The 19,831-nt window shown below is 37.7% G+C and overlaps 1 protein-coding gene across 1 annotated transcript; it reads left to right on the top strand.

The window, feature by feature from the left end:
• Positions 1 to 260: 260 nt before the first annotated feature.
• On the top strand, positions 261 to 14,516 carry LOC150100503 (uncharacterized). The gene is made up of 2 exons (XM_090402328.1): positions 261 to 398; positions 9,266 to 14,516. Exons 1-2 carry the CDS (start codon positions 395 to 397, stop codon positions 13,957 to 13,959), a joined length of 4,698 nt encoding a protein of 1,565 aa, XP_090258454.1. The 5' UTR covers positions 261 to 394; the 3' UTR covers positions 13,960 to 14,516.
• The last annotated feature ends 5,315 nt before the right edge of the window (positions 14,517 to 19,831 follow it).

Raw genomic sequence — 19,831 nt, 5'->3', positions numbered from 1 at the left:
TTTGGTCGAATGGAGTTCTCCCTTCTACCAGTAGAAATTTACTTTGTATTTCTACAATCGTCTACCAATCAAACCTGACCTTTCTTTCCAACTACAACGGGGCGACGTTATCACCAAGTTACACAATGGAACACCTTTCATTATCACGTGCGTAAATGGAGCATTGAAAACTTCCATGACCAGACCATCTTATCTGACTTTATCGCACTCCGATAGAGTTTATCTCTCTCTCTGCTCTTCAAATACCACTACAAAGCAAAGAAACAGTCTCTTCAAGTGCAATTGAGTTGACAGCCGTGGTCATATTGCCATTGCAGTCTTTTCCTTCGCAACAGTGTTCTGTTGCTCTATCAGGAACTCTTGTGCTTTGTGATTGATTTAAAAAAGTACAGCCATGGGTAAGTCTTTTAAACATTTCTGTGTTTGAAAGTTGATGTTCGTATGTAATAGAAAAATAGCATTTGATAAAGTTAGTGCGATAAGGAATCTGCACGTGTGATCACAGTTGCTTCATTACCGCTTCATGCAGGAAAGTACTCAGTTCTTTTGCTATCATCCGCAGAAATACTCACAAAAATAACTGTTCAATAACAAGAGAAGCAGTTAAGCGCTCTTCGATTACTACGTTTTCGACTATAAAATAGAATCACGGTGAATGTCGCATAATCAGATATTTACGGAGAGTTTTGCTACGTATCATTGTGAAAATTAATAAATAAAATAAAACTTGGTGGAAGTGCAGCTGATCCGACAGTGCTGTTTATAGATTAACTACACTTTTAGTTAATAGGGGTAATAAGTGCTTCGTAGAGATGGCGCTTCACGCCCGATTAGGTTAAAAGAGCAGTTCTTTCCATTGAATTGGTTCACTCATAAAATATTCATAATTTAAGAACAAGGGAATTTGATACACATAAACGAGTCTGTCTCTTCTGATATTCAGTTGCCACCGTACGTTCATACTTACCAGTGAGTCACTTACATAATCCCTATTTTTTGCTCTAATTTTTGAATTCGCATGACTGATTTGGTGAAGAATCGATGAGTTACTGTATTCTTTGGTTGAAAAAGAAATAACTTGGTTCGAAAGACCGTCTTAAGAACGAGAGAAACATTTACACAAGCTTTCCAGCTGAAACTACAGTAATTTGTCTGGGGTTATTACGGAATCCACTAACCTCGTGTCTCAGTTGCATGGACGTAACCCTAAACATGAACTAAGTGCAGTACGATAAACGCTCAATAGGAAAGTAAAGAAGGTGCAGTGCACTCTCCTTATTTCCCTTTAACCCTTTATTAAACGAGGAGGCATTTTTGATTTACGCAACCCAGTGCTAATGTTAATACCCGGTGGGATAGCACCACTTTGCTTACTGGAAACTAGAAGATTCCTGCACACACCAGAACAAACATCTAATTTACTTTACCAATTTCTCACAGCTTCAGTGTAATAGTTCCATAAAAACGAGAAGATAACACGACCAGACTTAACAGCTACGCATTAGGCAATTTCTAAGTCAAAAAGCAAGTAATGTCTTGCTGTCTTCTTTTTTTTTGGGGGGGGGGGGGCTTGGTAGAACTGTCGAGACTCGATTTGCAAGGAAGTTGCACAAAATTCCCCGTGTGTGTGTGTGTACGGCTTTAGAATCCATTACCGTATCTTACAGTTTTCCTCATCACACACTCTTCGACTATTTCTTCTCGAAAGCAGTACTCGTGAGTATGTTTTTTGATACCATTTCAAAGAGTTTCCGACTTGACATCTTTTTCTGATCTTGATTAATATCTCGCAGCTCCGTTTTGTCGAACTCCTTTGCTGTCTCTCTGGCTCTACTAATTCCACCAAACATTCGGAACTATTGGATTTTCATACAGCCAGATAAGTCGACCACTCTCGACTTTTGATTGCTATCTCACCAGTGACCCTTTTTCTTGTGGGAATGATCGTTTTTTCTGTCTCATTTCCTTGGTTGGTTTATTGCTTTCATTCTTTTAAACCCACACTTGATTCATGCAGTGTATCGCTAGAATAATTACTTATGTGGAAGAGCATTCGTTTCCCCTTCCACTTTAAATTCTTGTGCCTTCTCACAATTTGCTTTCATCGAATCGAAGTCTCATTTTCACTTTATACTAAAGCTAGAAATAATTGCTAGTAGAAAATCCATTGAAATCTGATTTGGAAGTGATCACCATTTACTTTTGAGGGATAATATTGAAATAGAACATCCTATTGAAAAGAGAAGTGCGTAAGAAAGTTTTAAAACGAATTAAGTTTGAGCAGCTTTCAGAGGTGAACTGTAGACTCAAATAAACAAACATTATTCAGAAAAAAATGAAAGGCTGTGAAAACAAAAACCAAACCTTGGTTCAACCAGAGAGGCATGTGGTAAGGATAAATTCCATGGTGGACTTAGGAAGTTAAAGAGGCAGTCAAGGAAAGACAAATGAGTCTATTTGTGCTCTTAGAGAATACTGAGGAAAATTGATGTAAAGCACTGTCTAAACTAGCTGACCAAAATCATGAGAAAGACTGGTAAGAACATACAAAATATTAGGAAGGTGGTAAAATATTCTATAAACTATTTAAAAATGAGACTTCGAGACCGGTACTGTAAAAAGAATCAAAGATAACATGGGATCTGAATATAAAGATATCCTAGATGTCTGGAGTAATTACTTTGAAAGGTCGCTGAGTGAAACAAGCAGTGAGAACCCGGTGAAAGGGGGAACTCAGCAGGAGGGCGGTCAAGAATGTATGTTAATATTAATATTTGAAGGATTTTTAAGCTACCAAAATCTGAAATGAGCAAAGGGGGGGTGATATTCGGCCAGAAATGCTGAATTATGGAGGTCTAAAAGTTTTACAATGGATACACGGCATAATTCAGAATGCCTTCAGATTGTTGAATTCCAGATGATTCGACTCTAGTTGAGTTCTTATCTATACAAAGGGAAGTAAAACAATGCGATAATTACAGAGGAATTCCTCTAGTGAGTGTTCTGGTGAGATTTATGCAGGTATATGTAGGAAAAAGCTAAGAATTGTGAGAGGGAAGCTTGGAGAAGAACCAGCTGGATTCGGGTCAAATAGAGCTTGTCAGGATCAGATTTTCGCTTTGTGACAAATAGTTGAGAAATCACAGGAATATAACAATCATACAGGTTAAGTTTCGTAGATCTGGAAAAGGTATATGACAGGGAAGGGGAACCCTTGGTACGCGTGCCAAACGTGGCACGCCAACGACTTTTTTCCAGCACACAACCCAGGGCTCATCTTAAAAAATAATTCAATAAATAAATACATGTCTGACATCTACGCTCAGTTATATACTTCAACTTAATAGAGTAGAATTTTATTAAGCAGAGCGATACAAATAAAATGCAATAAAGAAACAAACACTATCAACTGTTTTAGTAATAAAAGTAATAAGAAAATGAAACAAAGATCCTATTTCCAAGCCATCTATCTCCGCGATATACTGGCGTACAAGTTTTGTCCCGTTTAGTTGTTGCATCATTCGCCAGGCAGCCAGACGTGGCCTGACTCCTTTACCATCATTTTATGTTTTTTTCATGTTTCGTAAAGAATTTATCGGTTTTCTAAAGTGTGTATATATGTGGATTTGGATTTAATTAAACTGTAAGTCGTTAAACTATGGATTGGAAGTATTTATTATCAATTAATATGTTTAATTTATTAGATATAAATGCAGATTTTCTTTACATTGCCATAAACATAAGTTATTGTTAAAGCTATGTGAAATGTAATATCAATATTCAGGATTATGAAGTGTTATCTGCACGTGATTAGCTGGCATGTGTACCCTTCTTTTTCATTTGCATGTGGGTAGGTGTAGGTAGGCTTATATTTTGTCAGGGTCCATACGTCTCTGTCCACATTTTTACACCCCATTATCCGATTTTCATTAAAGTTGGAAGCTGTATGAAGAAAGCAATCATTTTTTGTATGTACCTTGTGGTTGTACAACTTTGATCATTCAGTTGTAATTTACTTTTTTCCTTTTGCCTGTCGCTTTATTCCCTTCTTGACTTCCTTTCTTTCTTCCTTCTTTTTCTATTCATATTTATGGTATATATTTATAAATATACCATTATCATATATTTTTAGTTGCTTCCTGTCCACGCGGTTAGCCTAGTGGCTTTTCACTTTGCAACCATTCCATATACCTGGAGTGTCCAGGACACTCCTAGCATATGGAATAACCATATGCTAAGAGTGTCCTGGGTTCGATTCCCTTCAGCGATGTGAGGGGCTTAAGGAACTTCCTCAGCCATAGCCAAGTTAGCCGATCTTAGGCGTGGACAGCAGGTTTTTTTCCCCCAGTTTATTTGGGGTTTTTCATCCCGCAAACAGGCAAACCGGCCCCATGAACACACACGGATCTACAGCCATAAATACTTAACCCCCATGAAGGGGCTCAACTCGCCCCAATAGGGACGGGGGAGAAAAGGGAGGAAACTCCATATGAATAAATTTTCTTCTTGCCCTTTATAGATTATGCAGAACGTCACAACCACCAGCAAAGAAACATAGACATTCAAATGAAGAGGATATTAGAGAATTTAAAGAATACTGCACTGAAACATTTGGCCTGATTAAGAAAGATAATAAAGCGCTATACATTTTATGTTCCGAATCAGTCATTTGTAGGACTTCTGTAAAGAGACATTTTGAAACTGTTCATAAGAACGTAAGCAATAAATGTGAGCAAGAACAAAGAGAATTAATTTCTCGTGAACTGAGCAAGACAAAAAAATAGTCGGATACTTTGATGAAATTTATTTCAGGTAGGCCTAGTTCCAACTTGGTTGCTGCTAGTTTTGAGGTTTCAAAAGTTATTGTCCAATATGGAAATCCACTCAGTGGTGGGGGAGTATATTAAATGACTAGAATGTGCTCCTTTCCTTTTTGGCAATCTTTCCGAAAAGGTAAAAATTATTCAGCACATTAAAGATTTGTCTGTGAGTAGAAAAACAGTTAAGAATAGGATATTTAAGTTGGAGAAGAATATAGCCCAACAATTACCAAAAGATTTGGCTTAATGTAGATTCTTGTCTATTTGTGTTGATGAGAGCACAGATATTACATCAGCTACGCTAGCAATTTTTGATCGATTTTGTAGGGTTGACGAAGTATGCGAAGAGATGATTAACCTTGAAACACTACCAAAGTGTACTACTGGAGTTGAAGTATGTAAAGTGGCAATGAACGAATTATCTATTCGGCAATTGATATTTCAAAAGTAGTATCCGTCACAACAAATGGTGCGCCTAGCATGATTGGTAAGGAAGAAGGATTTGTAAATCTGTTTTTGCAAAACATGTTAGTCATCCACTGATAGGTTTCATTGCATCATTCATGAGTAGGCTTTATATGCAAAAGCTGGCCCAAAGGAACTCCAAGAAGTGATTCAAACAATAACCAAGGTTGTTAATTATATTTCTGCACGTGCTTCGAATGAAAGACAATTTCAGAATCTATTGAATGAGGCGGGTTCGGTGTACAAAGGACTAATAATGTACAACAATGTTCGTTGGCTTAGTCGAGACCTTGTTCTGAAACGATTTGTTGAATGCCTCCATGAGATAAATCTCTTTTTGACTAATCAAGAAATGTCTTATAAAGAAATGTATGACATCGTGTGGGTTTGTAAACTATTGTTGTTTTCGCAAATTTTTACGAACATTTAAATGACTTGAACCTTAAACTACAGAGCTCTAGTAAGACTCTTGATGTCATGTTTGATGACATAAAGGCATTTAAAATAAAACTTTTAAGAAGGGATGTAAACAGTGAAAGATTTAGATATTTTCGAAACCTAAAGAAATACATCAATGATCTCCAAAAGGATGACAAAACAGACCGCCAATGTCTTCAAAAGCTACTTTTAAACGTCATTGTGTCAGCTATTGAGCAGTTCTCTCTAAGATTTGTTAAGTTCATAGAATTAGAAAAGACTGCAAAATTCATTAAGTTTCCAGACACTATAAAACTGGATGAATTAAACTTGCAGATGTTTTCGTGGATAAATATGGATGATTCTGAAATTTTGAAAAAGTAGCTCAATTTGGAGGCAGAAATTTGTTGCCTCAGAGTTGACTTGGAAAATATTACAAATGAGCGATTAGAGACGGGAATAACAAAAAGAAGTGCAGAAAATGAGGCACTAAGGGCTTGGAATACTATTCCAAAAACTTTTGTATGTTTAAAAACTTGAAACAGCATTACTATTCATTTTTGCATGTACATATTCTTGTGAATATGTTCTCAGTGATGAACTTTGTTAAGTCTCGTAACAGGAGTACCCTTACAGATGAAACTAGTAGCGTATACACAACTCTAAAAGTTACAAAATATAAACCTGATATAAATTATGTGTCATCAGTGATGCAGCAGCAGAAGTCTCATTGATGCTGAATAAATAAAACGTCCACTATTTATCTTTCTCTAGTTTTGATTTGATGTTTTCTGATAAAAAGGGTAAAGATTAACTTCTGTTTAATATATTATGTAGGTAAAATAACAATTTATTTTATCTAATTTTTATGGATTACTCGTAAGAGATTGAGAATTAATAAAAGAATATCTTTAATTTTATTTTCTTTTATTATGTTTTACTTGACTAAAGCACAATAAAAGAAAATAATTTTAATTACGAGATTGTGCACTTTAATATATTGGAAAAGACTTTTAAGTAAAAATTCCGTCATTAATTTTTGCATTGGTTCAATTGCATGACTTACAATAATCACTCTTACTATTAAATATTCTTTGCTTTTACCGCTCGAGTGTGATTTTTGATTATTTGAAAAGGGTTCTCCCAATATTTAAAAGACACCAAATAATATATATTCCCCAAAATTTCGGTTGGCACGTGAGAAAATGTTGCATCAAAGATTTGTTCATTGCTACAGTTATATATGATGTAAATGGAACATTATACAGAGAAATACCATCTATATTTGATTTGAAAGTCGGCATGAGGTACAGGAATATGGCTGGATGTTAAATCAGGTGCTAACGAATGCACATGATCTCCACTCTTGATTCATCATCTATATGAGTCACATTTTGAAGAAAAGTAATATTAAATCTGATATCAAAACTCGATATGTTAATCTCCCTTCTTTATTTTTTTCAGAAGATGTTATACTTCAAATTAAATCCAGTAGAAGTCTGCAAGATTCCCAGGGTAAATTGAATAACTGCTGTAATAAATTTGGTATGAAAATCAGCATTAAAAAGACAGACAGTGAAAATAGGCAGAAACATTGAAAACATCAAATGTATTCTGAATGGTGCACTTATAGAAGAAGCAAAAGATTTCAGCTATTTACGCACAATTTTTGATTGGAAGTCAGTAATGGCGCAACTTTTTTCATGTAGTACAATCATAATATCCTGTACACCCCTGAGTGTCAGGAATTGGATGAAACTGATTTTGAAAGCCAAAAGCAGAAAAAGGAAATCATTCCTTCTATTGGCTTTCCAAAGCTATGAGGATAACGGTTCTCAACCCTGCTTCTGTCTCTCTTTTACAGTTCAGTTCTTCTCTCCCATTCCATCTTCCATAGTCGCGTTAGGCTCAGTGACCCCTCACGGCTAAGTAAGTTGGCTTCTTAGAAACCTGCTAGTGCTTATGACAGAGTGGTTAATCCTGTTTGCTGTCTTTAAATTGCGTGTTCTGGTGATGGGGAAAAAAACGAATTTCCGGGAGAGTGAAAAAACCCTTCACCCCCAGCATCAGACTTGCTAACTGGCCTTCGGTAAAAAATTCCTAACACCGGATCTTCGTTTCCTAGATGGTATTCGAACCGCCTTTCCAACTGAACGCCCTGTTTTTATATTACTCACAAAACAGCCATTTGCGACTTGAATTGTGATTTGGCTGCCATTTGAGCGGGAAGAAAGATTAGAGCAGTGAGGAATAACAGAAGGGGTGTGGATGTTTGTAATAGGTAGTGCACAGTGCTGATGTTAGTATTAAATCTACAGATGACGGTAAAGTCTATGTGTATTTGGTTTTTAACATCACTAAACTTTTAATAATATCTTTCATGCTATTGGAATATTTTGAAAATTTATAGAGTGGGGACATGCAGTACTGGTGGACACGGCTCCCATACAGGGAGTTCCCAGACTCCATCAAAGTGTGGTCTCGACAGTGTGCCCAGCAACGTGCAATAATCGGACTCCCTCCACGCACAGCCTGACAGAGTAAATAGCAATAAGATTATTCGCCAGCTGATCGAAAAACCTCTCGACATGATACCAATAGGTTCGGTCCCTTGTACAGTCTGGTCTGCGGAAGTCGCTTTATTACTTCGGCTCTGGATGAAGGAAGTACAGGCTCCCTAATTCAATACTTACAGTGTGGAAAGAATTGCCAGCAAGGCCATCACTCCCCGTGGTGCATATAAGAAGAAAGGGGAGGAAACAAAAACCAGAGACCCTGCTCAAGAGTCGAAACATGGCGGAAGCCACTGTTATATTGGTGTCAAATATAACATGAAAAAATACTTTCAGAAATTCCAACTGTTGTCGAATGGATATGTTCTAAGGAAGAGGCTTGGCATAGTTCAGATTTCAAAAGCTAATTGAGTAACCTGTTCTCTCAAATCTCATCTCCATCCAGGAGTTTGACTATTTTGGATCTCTAGTTGACATTCTTAACGTGCAAAAGAAAGATAAGATGGTGGGGCTTGAATCTCTTCCATTCCTGTTAATATTCTCTGTCTATGGATGTATGTGTGTGTGTGTGTGTGTGTCCAAGGCTTGCGTGTTTTAAAGGACGAAAAACTCAAGTTTCCAGGAGTACCCCCCCCCCGTATGAAACTGGTTAGCATATCATTTGATTGAAAACACCTGATAACGTTTCTCTCATCATAAACGGGATGGGATTCGAACCCTGGTCTTTGCAACCAAAAGGCTCGTCTTTATCAACTTGGCTTCGAAGACTCCTATTGAGTAACAGAAAAACAGTGAGGGGAAATAAAAAAAAATATTCATTTAAATGTTCAGAATCTTGTTAATGATATATGGTGACTATAGCGCAGTTAAATATAAGCTAAATTTAAAAAATAAAAATATTTATCCTACAAGCTGTGTTTTTTTTTTTTTATCTTCTTGGTAGTAGATTCAAGAACTGATTCTTGGTATCTCTAACAATATCTTTTCATTAATGCATGACAATAACTTTCTGTTTTTTATGTGTTAAACAAACCTTACTTTCTTCCTTAGGATCAACTACCAGAAGATGGTGTTCTCCGTGGATCACTGCTTTCTTTGTTGTCCTCGCAATTCTTTTAATACTCGGCATAGGGTTAACGGTGCTTTACACGCACAACTATGAAGACAAGTTTTCCGCCACAGACTCCAAACTGCTCCAGGAGTTGTCATCACTTTGGTGTTCTTCTCAGCGAATCAATTCTCCTCTTCCTACGACCGTGCATCAAATCAGCAGCGTTCCGCCCGTAACTCCAGACGTCCGACAAACGGATGCCGTGAACTTTGATCTAAATCTCAAACCTGGAGAAAGTCGGAAACTTCAGTACTACTTATTGAAAGGATCGGCCGTTAATGTTTCTGCCTGCTCCAGACAGGAAGGGACGTTCCTCTATATTGTGAAGGGCGGACAAAGCATAACGGAGTGTATCGAACACAAGCTTAAAAATTGGGACGACCCTCCGGAAGGCTACGAAAAAATTGGAAAGAATGTTTACGAAGTAGCAGAACATGGAAGAGCTGAAATGAAGGATGCCATAAGAAAAGCAATAAAGCAGAGAACCGATATAAGAAACAAAGTTAAGTCACTCATAGAAAACGAAAGAGCTGCCGTAGCAAATGTGATCAGCAGTGCCATCGAACAGAGAACGCAGCTACGAAACAGAATCAGAGAAGCCGTAGACGAAGATCGGGCAAATTTCAGAGAAGCAATTCACGCCGCTCTTGATAAGTTTGTGGAACTAAGGGATGAAGTCCGGAAAGCTCGAATGGATGGGCTACTGGATCTGACGGATGTCGTTGCAGACGTCTTAAGGCAAAGAGTCGAACTATGGAATAAGATTCAAGAAAATCTCCGAGACGACATACTGACTGCACAACTAGTCGCAAACGCATTTCAGAATGACTGGACACTCCGCTCAACGATAAAAAAAGCAATCCGTGAAGAAAGATTAAGAATAAAAGTACTTGTGCAAGAGGCTGTGGAAGAGAACGTGGAACTCCGAGATTCCATACGAGAAGCGATTAAAGAGGGATGGGCATCGGTGTGGGAGCACGTGCACTACATGATAAACCAGCACCAAGACCTAAGATTTGAAATTAGTCGAGCAGTCAAAGATAAAACGAAGGACTTAAAACAGTTTGTTACAAATGCAATCAGAAAGAATTTAGAACTTCAGCAAGAGATAAGGGAATATGTGAGAGAAGGAAGAAAACAAATACGAGAAGCTGTGTTGGAAGCAGCAAACGACGAAGCAGAGTCGGATGAAGAGAAGCAACTCGGTTGGGTGTTCTCTCGCATCTGGAGTGAAGTGGAAAACAGAATCAATCAGGGAGACCGAATACGAGACGTCATAAAGGAAGCTGTGACTCGCAAACGTACCATTCTCAGAAATTTCATAAGAAAAGAAATCAGAAACGATTTGCAACTACGAAGAAAAATAAAACAAACCGTTTTCGAGAGGCGATTGCAAATTCTCGAAGGAGTATGGGAATCTCTAAAAGATGATGCAGAACTTCGTAAAGTGCTAAGCCTAGAGATCAGCGAAGTGTGGGACGAAATCGAAGAACTGCTGCTTCACAATGAACGTCTAAGGAGAAGATTTGAAAAAGCAACAATTACAGTTCATTCAAATATTCGGGACTTAGTGAGCGAAGAGATAAAAGGAAATGTTGAACTTCGCAATGATATCAGAAATTTGATTACAAAAAGATATCTTGTGCGCAAAGCACTCATCGAAGGTGTTAGACAGAACAGCGAATTACACGACTTGATACAGCAAGCTGTTCGAGACAGTTGGTCCGACGCCTGGAATGAAGTTGAAAAAGTAATAATTCGAAACAAAGACTTAGAAAATGATATCAAGAAAAGTTTGCAAGAAGGAAAAGCAAATCTAACTGATTTCTTCAAGAATGTGATAATGAGCAATACAGACCTTAGAAAAGAAATAAAGGATTGCATCATTAATCGATCACAGTTGAAAAAGGCAATCAGAGATGCCATAAATCAAAATCATGAGCTGGAAGAGCTAATTAAGGAATCTCTGAGAGCAGGGTGGTCTACGGTATGGGACAGTGTGGAAGATGTGGTTGTGCGTTACCAAGAGCTTCGAGAGAAGATTCGAGAAGCTGTTCAGAATAAACATGCAGATGTTCCGGAAATGGTGAAAGATGCGATCGTCAAGAATGCAGAACTTCGCAAGGACATAAAAGAAACCCTCCTACGGACGCGAATAGAAATCGCCAAAATTCTAAAAGAAGCAGTAGAGAACAACGAAGAATTGAGAAGTGTCGTAGAACGGGCAGCCAGAGATGACTATTCCAATGTGTGGGATGATGTGGAAAGGGTTGTACTTCATCACATTTCTCTTCGGAGCTCGTTTTCACATGGGTGGCCACTGTGGTTTTTCACAATGAGAAAAGCCATCAATGAAGATCTCGAAGTTCAACGCAAAATAAAGGAAGCTGTTGCGGAGGGATCGAAGTTACGCAAAGCCATCAATGAAACACTGCATGAAGAACTGAAAGAGGTCATAACTAGAGCACAAAAGGAAGAAGGTTGGACGAAAATATCGACTGTTGTCCATGATCTGGTCAATGCTCGAAAAGCATTGCGACAGAAGATTGTGTCAGCCATAAAAGACGGTGCTTTGAATCTGAAAAACATCTTGAAGGAGGCAATTGGTCCTGATTCGGAACTCGGAAAACTCATCACAGAGCGGATAGAATCAGGTCTCAAAATAAGGAAAGCTATAAGAGAAGCAGTAAACCAAGACAGGCATCTTCGCAATGTGGTGCAAGAGGCGATAGATGACGGGTGGGAGAACGTGTGGGATGTTATCGAAGATGTAATTGACGCCCGTCAGGAAATTCGAGAAAGCATAAAAGAGAACATCAAAGATCGATATTCGAAATTAAGGGATCTGCTCATGGAGAAACTGAATCGAGATTTAGAGCTGCGCAGAGAAATCCAGGAAGCCATTTTTGAAAGAAGATCTCGGATAGCGGAAGAGATTAGAGATGCGATTAACGAGGACGAAGAACTTCGTGATGTTATACAAAATGCAATTGAAGACGGGTGGATTTACGTGTGGGAAGAAGTCGAACACGTAATACGGGAAAAGGCTGATGTTGAAGAAGAAATCGTTAAAGCTCTGATGGAGAAAAGATCGCGAGTGAGAGAAGTCTTGAGCCACAGATTAAAGAGAGACGTATATTTCCAAATGATGATAAAGGGCGCTGTTTCGTACGGAAGAGGCGAGATAAGGGAATCTGTGAGGGACACAATAAACCGCCAAGCAGACCTTCGAAACTTAGCACGAAAAGCTCTGAAAAACGGAAAGACTGACGTATGGGACTTGGTAGAAGAAGTCGTGATCTTTCGTGGGAGAATCAGAAAGGCAGCAAGGAGGCCTAATTTACGAGGCTTCATAAGCAGCAAAATTGAAAGACAGCGAAGATTAAGACGAGATATAAAAGAAGTCATTGTAGATGGGTGGATAAACACGCACAAAGCAATAGCAGAAACCATTGACAACGACCAGCAATTACAAAGCCTAATACTGCGTATCCTTAAGCAAAAAACATCAATAACCAAAGATGCCGTTATTGGTCTCATAAACGACGACATCGTCCTGCACCGACAAATCAAAGAGTCGCTCGTGACAACTTGGGCAGGCATTCGAGACGAAGTCGTAGAAGTGGTGAACACGAATATCGAGCTAGAGGGATACTTAAGAAAAGTGCTGAGCCAAACGAAACTACATCTGAAAGACGCTATTATGGAAGCAACAGATGACAGATCAAAACTTGTAAAAGAACAAGTCAGGAAGGCTCGAACGAATGTGCGCGTTTCAATTCAAGAGGCGAGCGAAGAACACTCCGAAATGCTCGGGAATTTGGAAGAAATTGCAAGAGACATAAGATCCGATTTCCGAGATTCTTTAAGAGAAGCAATACGAGAAGGATGGTCAGTGCTGAAAAACAACATCAATACGATGGTGGAATACAAAAAGAAAATGCTTAAAGAAATGGTGCCCAATCTGTGTTCTTTCGCCATTATGGTCGAAGCAGTTCCCTCTAGTGTGATTGACAAGTGGTCCCGATGTCGACCTGTGAAAGTTCATGTGCCCGATTCCGACACGTACCAATTCGTCGTAGAGAACATGCATCAAAATGACCCAAATAAAGTGAAATTGGATGTAGAAGTGGGAAGAACCGTATACCCTGTCAGCAGTAATAATCTCATATGTGAAAATACAACGACTTGTGAGGTTCCGCTCAGGTTTCGCTCCAGCGACCGTACCCTAGTCAAACTAGCAAAACATAAAAATGCTGGCGCGATAGATTACGATGTGATTTCGACCTGCCGTCCAAGGATTCTCTTTGTATTGCTCATATTGGTGGTCATTCCTCTAACTTTCTATCTATTGATCAGTTGCACGGTTGTTCTATGCAGAAGAGCTGATGGACCGTACAAAGAAATCTTTACCGTTCAACGAGATTACAAAAACGAAATCAAATCTCCCCTTTTGGCTTCTTCATATGGGGGATGTAACGTGGTCAATTCTCACATATCAAATGTTGCAAACATTCCTTCACTTTCCTCAAAAGACAGCAGCGTTCAGCGGCCCCAGTATAATAACTACCAGTCGATCTATCCCAATGTGAATATGCCAACAATAACCGGAAGCAATGAAGCAAATGCATAACTGAAGTTATTTCAATTAACTGAGGGAATTTGTACCGGAAGTTCAAAGGAATAAACATAACCAGAAGCAGATTTAACTGACATTTAAGCTACAGCCACCCCATCTACTGAACCGGCCTTAGGGACCCTAAATGACTCATACTGTTGAACCTTAACGATATTACAAAGTCATTGGACATATCACAGTGCGTCCACGATCGCCTACACCTTATTTTACATAGCAGTGTCTTCATATTGCTTGCTACCATGTTTGCTATAAACAGTTCTAATGTGAAATGTCAAAGAATATTTCAATTAAAAACATGTTTGTATAAAGAAATGCTGAGGAATGTTCGAAAGTGTTAAAAGTGTTATTTTTATCACCTGGTTGGTGCTAAATTTTTCTAAGAAAAAAAAAAAGAAAAAAGTTACATTAACGAGTAAATGCTAATGAGTTGAGTTCCTTAACATATGAAATAACATATCCGGACTTGAAGGGGAAAAATGATAAAACTTAAGTGTTTTATAACTTTAAATTTTATTGTATAAAATAAAGTTTAAAAATATATATTAATTCACTTTAAATGGTAGAACTGTTTGTGATCTGTATTCAAGGTTTTCTGAAAATATATTTTATAATGTGTACTTCTCTGTGGCACCTTAATGAAATATCCGTGGAAAAACTGGTTGCAATTTACTTTACTGTTTATTAATAATTTTCTACTCGCCATGTTTAAAATAATTTACTGAAAATTTAAAATTAGAATACAAAATATTATTTGGTGTACATTCGCATTGTTATTGCTTATTTGCCCATAATTCTCCGATAGAAATGTAATAATATCGTATCTAAGTGTAATCATAGCAATCAAATATGAGGATCTTAAAAAAAAGTCGTTCAAAATAATGATATTAAAATAGTCCTACTGTTAACAGCATTTATCTCCTTTAAAAACTTCTATTATAATTAACGTGACTGACATTGTATTATTTGATTAATTAATAATAGTATAGTGAAATATTACAACCAGGGGGGGAGTAAGTGCGTCATGGTATGACCAGGGTGACCACATCTAGTACTTTCGTACTAGATCTAGTACGTTTTATAAATTTTTAGTGTTCTAGTACGTTCACCAACAGATCTAGTACTTTTTCCCTTCCGAATAATAATAATAATAACGACATGAGAGTCAGACATATGAGTTGAATATTTTTCTCTTTTCCCACCTCTCCATATGTCACATTCAGTGACACAAGAATATGATTTCTCTTTTTTTCCTACCCCTCTCACTGTTCGCTAGTCTTCTCTCTCCCCCCACGATCCCGTACTCAGGCAATCCGACTGGCATTAGCCGATGAAAATATATTCTTCGTTGTTCAAACACTTCTCGCGCGTTATAAGAAGCCCAGTGCTTTTATTAATTTTATTAACAAAAATTTGTTTAATTCTTCATCGAAATTATTATTATTTAGATTTTACTTTTAAACATGGACAAGTGACAAGAAAAACGTTCTAAATTTAAATTTGATTCTAAATCTCAGGAGAAAATGTGTAGTGCATGAGTCAGTACATAAACGAGCTATTAAAAGTGAAGATATCAATGCCAGCCCTTCCCACTCACAAAAAAAAAATCACTTCTCGCACAGGTAATTCAGATAAAAGAGAAAGTGATGTTAGTTATGATCCAAATTCAGGTTTGCAAGGTTCATCTGAAAAGATGAAAAAATCATATTAGCAAAAATTCAAAGAAGAATGGCTGAAGGATCCCTTTCTTAAATCCTGGATTTATTCAGGTAAAAGTGAAGAACACACTGCTTATTGTAAATTTTGTGAAGCATTAATGGTAGCAAATGTCTATTGATTCGTTATGCAAACACCCCAAAATACTAGCAGAATGTAGAATCTAAAAGAAGCTCACCAGGTATAATGTCATTGTTTAAATCCAGTTCCGAATATCAGTCAGAAAAGTAAATTAAAGAGGCAAACCCCTTCCGTACAGGGGGTTAAAGAACCCGGGCAGCACAATTTAGGGGCGGTATAATCGAACACGTTCATAAAAAATTGGGAATAAATAACACACTGAACTGTTTGTGCATATTTTCACCTTCGAATGTGAGAGATTTCAGTGAGGGGTTGAGTCGTTGGGTAATTAAATAAATGGTACGAGCTTCAACACAACTTACTTTAATCACTGCTCTCAGCACAGTGAACAAACATTCTCGGAATTTCTTGAGTTTTCTTCTTGATGGACCTGTGTTTCACTCAGGATTTCTCCATGAGTGCAGGTCACAAAGATGCCTTTAACGATCTCGAGCTTGAGCCTCTCTCTCTCTTCCATGTTATCCCCATAGATTTCACTAGTGGATCTTCCCATCTTGTAGGTGGTCTTCCTGCTTTTCTCTTTATTCTTGGTTGCCAGTTGAGTATTCTATATGTCCATCTGTTATTCCTGAGTCTGGCCATGTGACCTGCCTATCTCATCTTGCTTTCATATACTGCAGTTACCACATCTTTTATGCCTGATCTCTTTCTTAGTTCCGTGATTCTAACATGTTCCATTTTGCTGATGTTACAAATTCTACGTTCCATTGCACGCTGAGTTATTCTGAGAGTCTCTTCTTCTTTTCTTGTCGTGTTCCATGTTACATTATAGGAGTATGTTTGTTTATTATATAAAAATAAGTTTTTTTTTTTTTTTTACTAGTTGTGTTTTTTCTTTATTTTAATGTACATTCCTCTTAATGTGCAGTATAATAAAATGATTCGCAACGTGTTATTGTACTTCGGGTTCCTTTAATTTTAATGGAAAGGGGGCACAAAACTTTTGCACTCAGGAGTCGCAAACCAACGGAACGGCCCTGGATGCCGAACACAATTTGCTTTTGTGGCTTATGGATACTCTTCCAACTCTATTGAAAATTGCTCCTGATAGTGAAATTGCTAAGAAAATGCAGTGTGGACGCACTAAATGTAACTATCTTATAAAAAATGTTTTGGCTGTAGATTCACTCGATGAAATCTCGAGAAAAAAAAACTCCTTTGATAAATGGACTCCTTTTGACAAAAGGAAAATTGAAACATTCATCAGCTACAGATTTTATTATTTCTGAAGAATTAATTAATTTAGCAAAATATGATAAAAAATAATGAATAAATACTTCCAGTGTTTTTATTGGGGGTGGGAATCCCTGCATATATGCAAATAGCATAATAAATAACTGAAAATTTAATCTTACATTATTTTAAACACTAAAATGAGACTAAAAATTATATGGTAAATTAACATACATGTGAAGTGCTAGAGTTACACTTGGGACTTCTGTTATGATGATTGACAACTGCAGCTCTTGGATTCATAGATGGCTACAGTGAGGTGAGTTTTGACTTTTTTCTTTTCATATTTGTTACACATGTGTTAATTTAGCGGTTTTACATTGAGTTCATCTATAATAATGAGGTAATAATACCGTAAAATGCCCTAAATAGAGTGAATGAAACGAAAGCAAATAAAAATTTAGTACTTTTTTTGAGATCTAGTACGTTTTTCCTGCATAAGTTAGTACGAAATATTTTAGCTGAGTGGTCATCCTGGGTATGACTACTACTTTGCATTCGTTTAAGAAGTTTCATAATAAAGTACCGAAAGTGCTGGATTCTTCTGTGAATATTGTCATTTCGTGCACGTGATAACTTACAAGTTTCCTCATACTAATCGTTCGGAAAAGTGTCTCTACAGCGCAATTGGAAGAATGATCAGCCAGCGCGTCCTCTGACAGGAAAATATCTCAATTTCAGTTCTCGTCATGACGAGAGGAATCTTTATGTGCATTGAGTGGTGAGATAGCCGATCACATACGAGGTGTCAAGTTTTTTCCTCTCGGAAAAATCGAGCTTTTCATCTTTCATATTAGCCAGAGAACACGCACACTTAACAAGAAAATGTTCAGTGAGCGGTGGACGTGTAAGAATGGTGAATTATGTAGTATGCTGATTACTGGGCGATACGTGAAATAATGTTAGCATGAATTAAATAATGCAGATTGTAGGTTGTGTGGTGACCAGTGTCCTCCAGCACTGAGACCTTGAACTGCGCATGTAATAATAAAATAAAAATTAATGTCACATAAAATAAAAGATGAGCGCATTTTGAAATGCAATAACAGCTTCGAAGAATCTGGATAATTCGCGCATTCGAATGTAATGAGAACTGTTCTTTCAGATCTCGAAATCTGAATGCGTATGTATGAAGTGTAAAGCGTGACGTCATCAGTATACAAGGTTTAAAAAAAATGCAAGATAAGTTTTAATGCTAATTTGAATCAGTTGGTAGAAATGCTCGTTGAAATTCCTTGCGATGTTTTATGATGTGGTACACGCAACACAGCCGTGATCGGCTTACATTCGTATTCGTCTGGTTTATTTAACATCTTCAGAATATCGATGACACATTTCATACCGGAAGTTTGGGATTTTGTACGCCAATATCCTCTTTCCTATATCAGGAATTCCTCCGTGCTCAGAAATAAGAAACAGTTGCAATCCAATGTTCCAAACTGAAGAGCGATACATGGGAAAGGAGAGAACTTCATTTCTCTTCTTTTAACACTTATATAAATCACTTATTTAAAAGGAATAATAATTTCTTATTAATAAAAAATCTGATGGGGGAAAAGTAGCTTATGAGAAGCGGGTCTTTTCATCGACCGGTTACGACTGCCTCGAAGACTTGTTCCAGCCGTCGAGCTGCCGTTGGGTTGTCTCTATTGTGACATGCTAATTAAAATGATGTGCTCAAATACTATAATTTCTTAATATTAAAGAATGGACCACGAAGTAAAAGAAGATCGCCTTTACGCCGTTTGCAAAGTGGCTTAAAAACGGTGAGCTTCGGAGAGTCCAAACAGGAGAGACCAGAGGTAAGTGCGGTCATTGACTCGAAATGGCAGAAGAGACGCATGCACACCTTTCAAACCGGAAAATCACTTGGGCGACAATCACGCCAATGAGGGGAGTGATCGCTGGGCAAAGATAGAGATGGGAGTAGTGAAAAGCAGAAGTGAAATTCAAGAATTATGAACAGTAACCAACTTGCTTGCGATAAAAATTCGACTTAGAAAGGAATTTCTAAATTGATTTCGAAGTTTTACAGCGCTGAAGTTTTTTCTCAGGTAAGCGTGTTCTTTGAAATGAATTTTAGGTGGATGTGAAGCTGAACGTCGGATTATTTGTTTTGATATATTTTACGGGGATGAATTTATGTTTCTTATTTATTACGTAGAGGCAGAGGTATTACGTAGGTAAATAGCGTATATTCTTCGTCAAATTTCAGTTTGCTGGAGAACATACTGTCAAGATAGATCCATTGATTCTTGTCTCCTGTCTTATGGTCAAAAGACAAGCAGTCTCCTGAGACACCCAGAATCGGAATGCTAATTGACGTAACGATTTGAAAGTATTTCCAATTAACTTATACATTAATGATCATTATTCCCACTCTTTGCCTATATTACCTCAATGTTAGTATTGTGGGTGGACTACGGATTCGATAATCTCGAAACCCTGATCTAGACATGGTTTTTTAGCCATTTCAGGCTTCCATTAAATGGGGTGGTCTCTCATGAAGCAATAAATTCATCTGTGAAACAAGTCGGTCGATTTGGTTCAAACATCATAAACTTAAAAGTTAAGAATTGGCCAAGTGGTTAGCCCTTCCAGGCTGCGGGTTCGAATCCAGCCGTGGGCATGGATGTTTATGATTGTCTTTAGGTGGGAGATGAATTGTATCGCCAGGTGTGAGACCACGTCCCGCTTATTGGAGGCCTGAAGTGGCTTGAAAAAGTTCCATGTTTGGTCTCGAGAGCACGGCTTCCGGACTATATAAAAAAATAAAGAA

The sequence above is a fragment of the Typopeltis vanoorti genome, chromosome 13 (genome assembly GCF_054136105.1).
Source record: "Typopeltis vanoorti isolate ZY-2024b chromosome 13, IOZ_Tvanoo_1.0, whole genome shotgun sequence".
NCBI classification, from domain to species: domain Eukaryota; kingdom Metazoa; phylum Arthropoda; class Arachnida; order Uropygi; family Thelyphonidae; genus Typopeltis; species Typopeltis vanoorti.
Note: the sequence above shows the minus strand (reverse complement) of the source record. Positions and strands in the feature narration are given on the sequence as shown.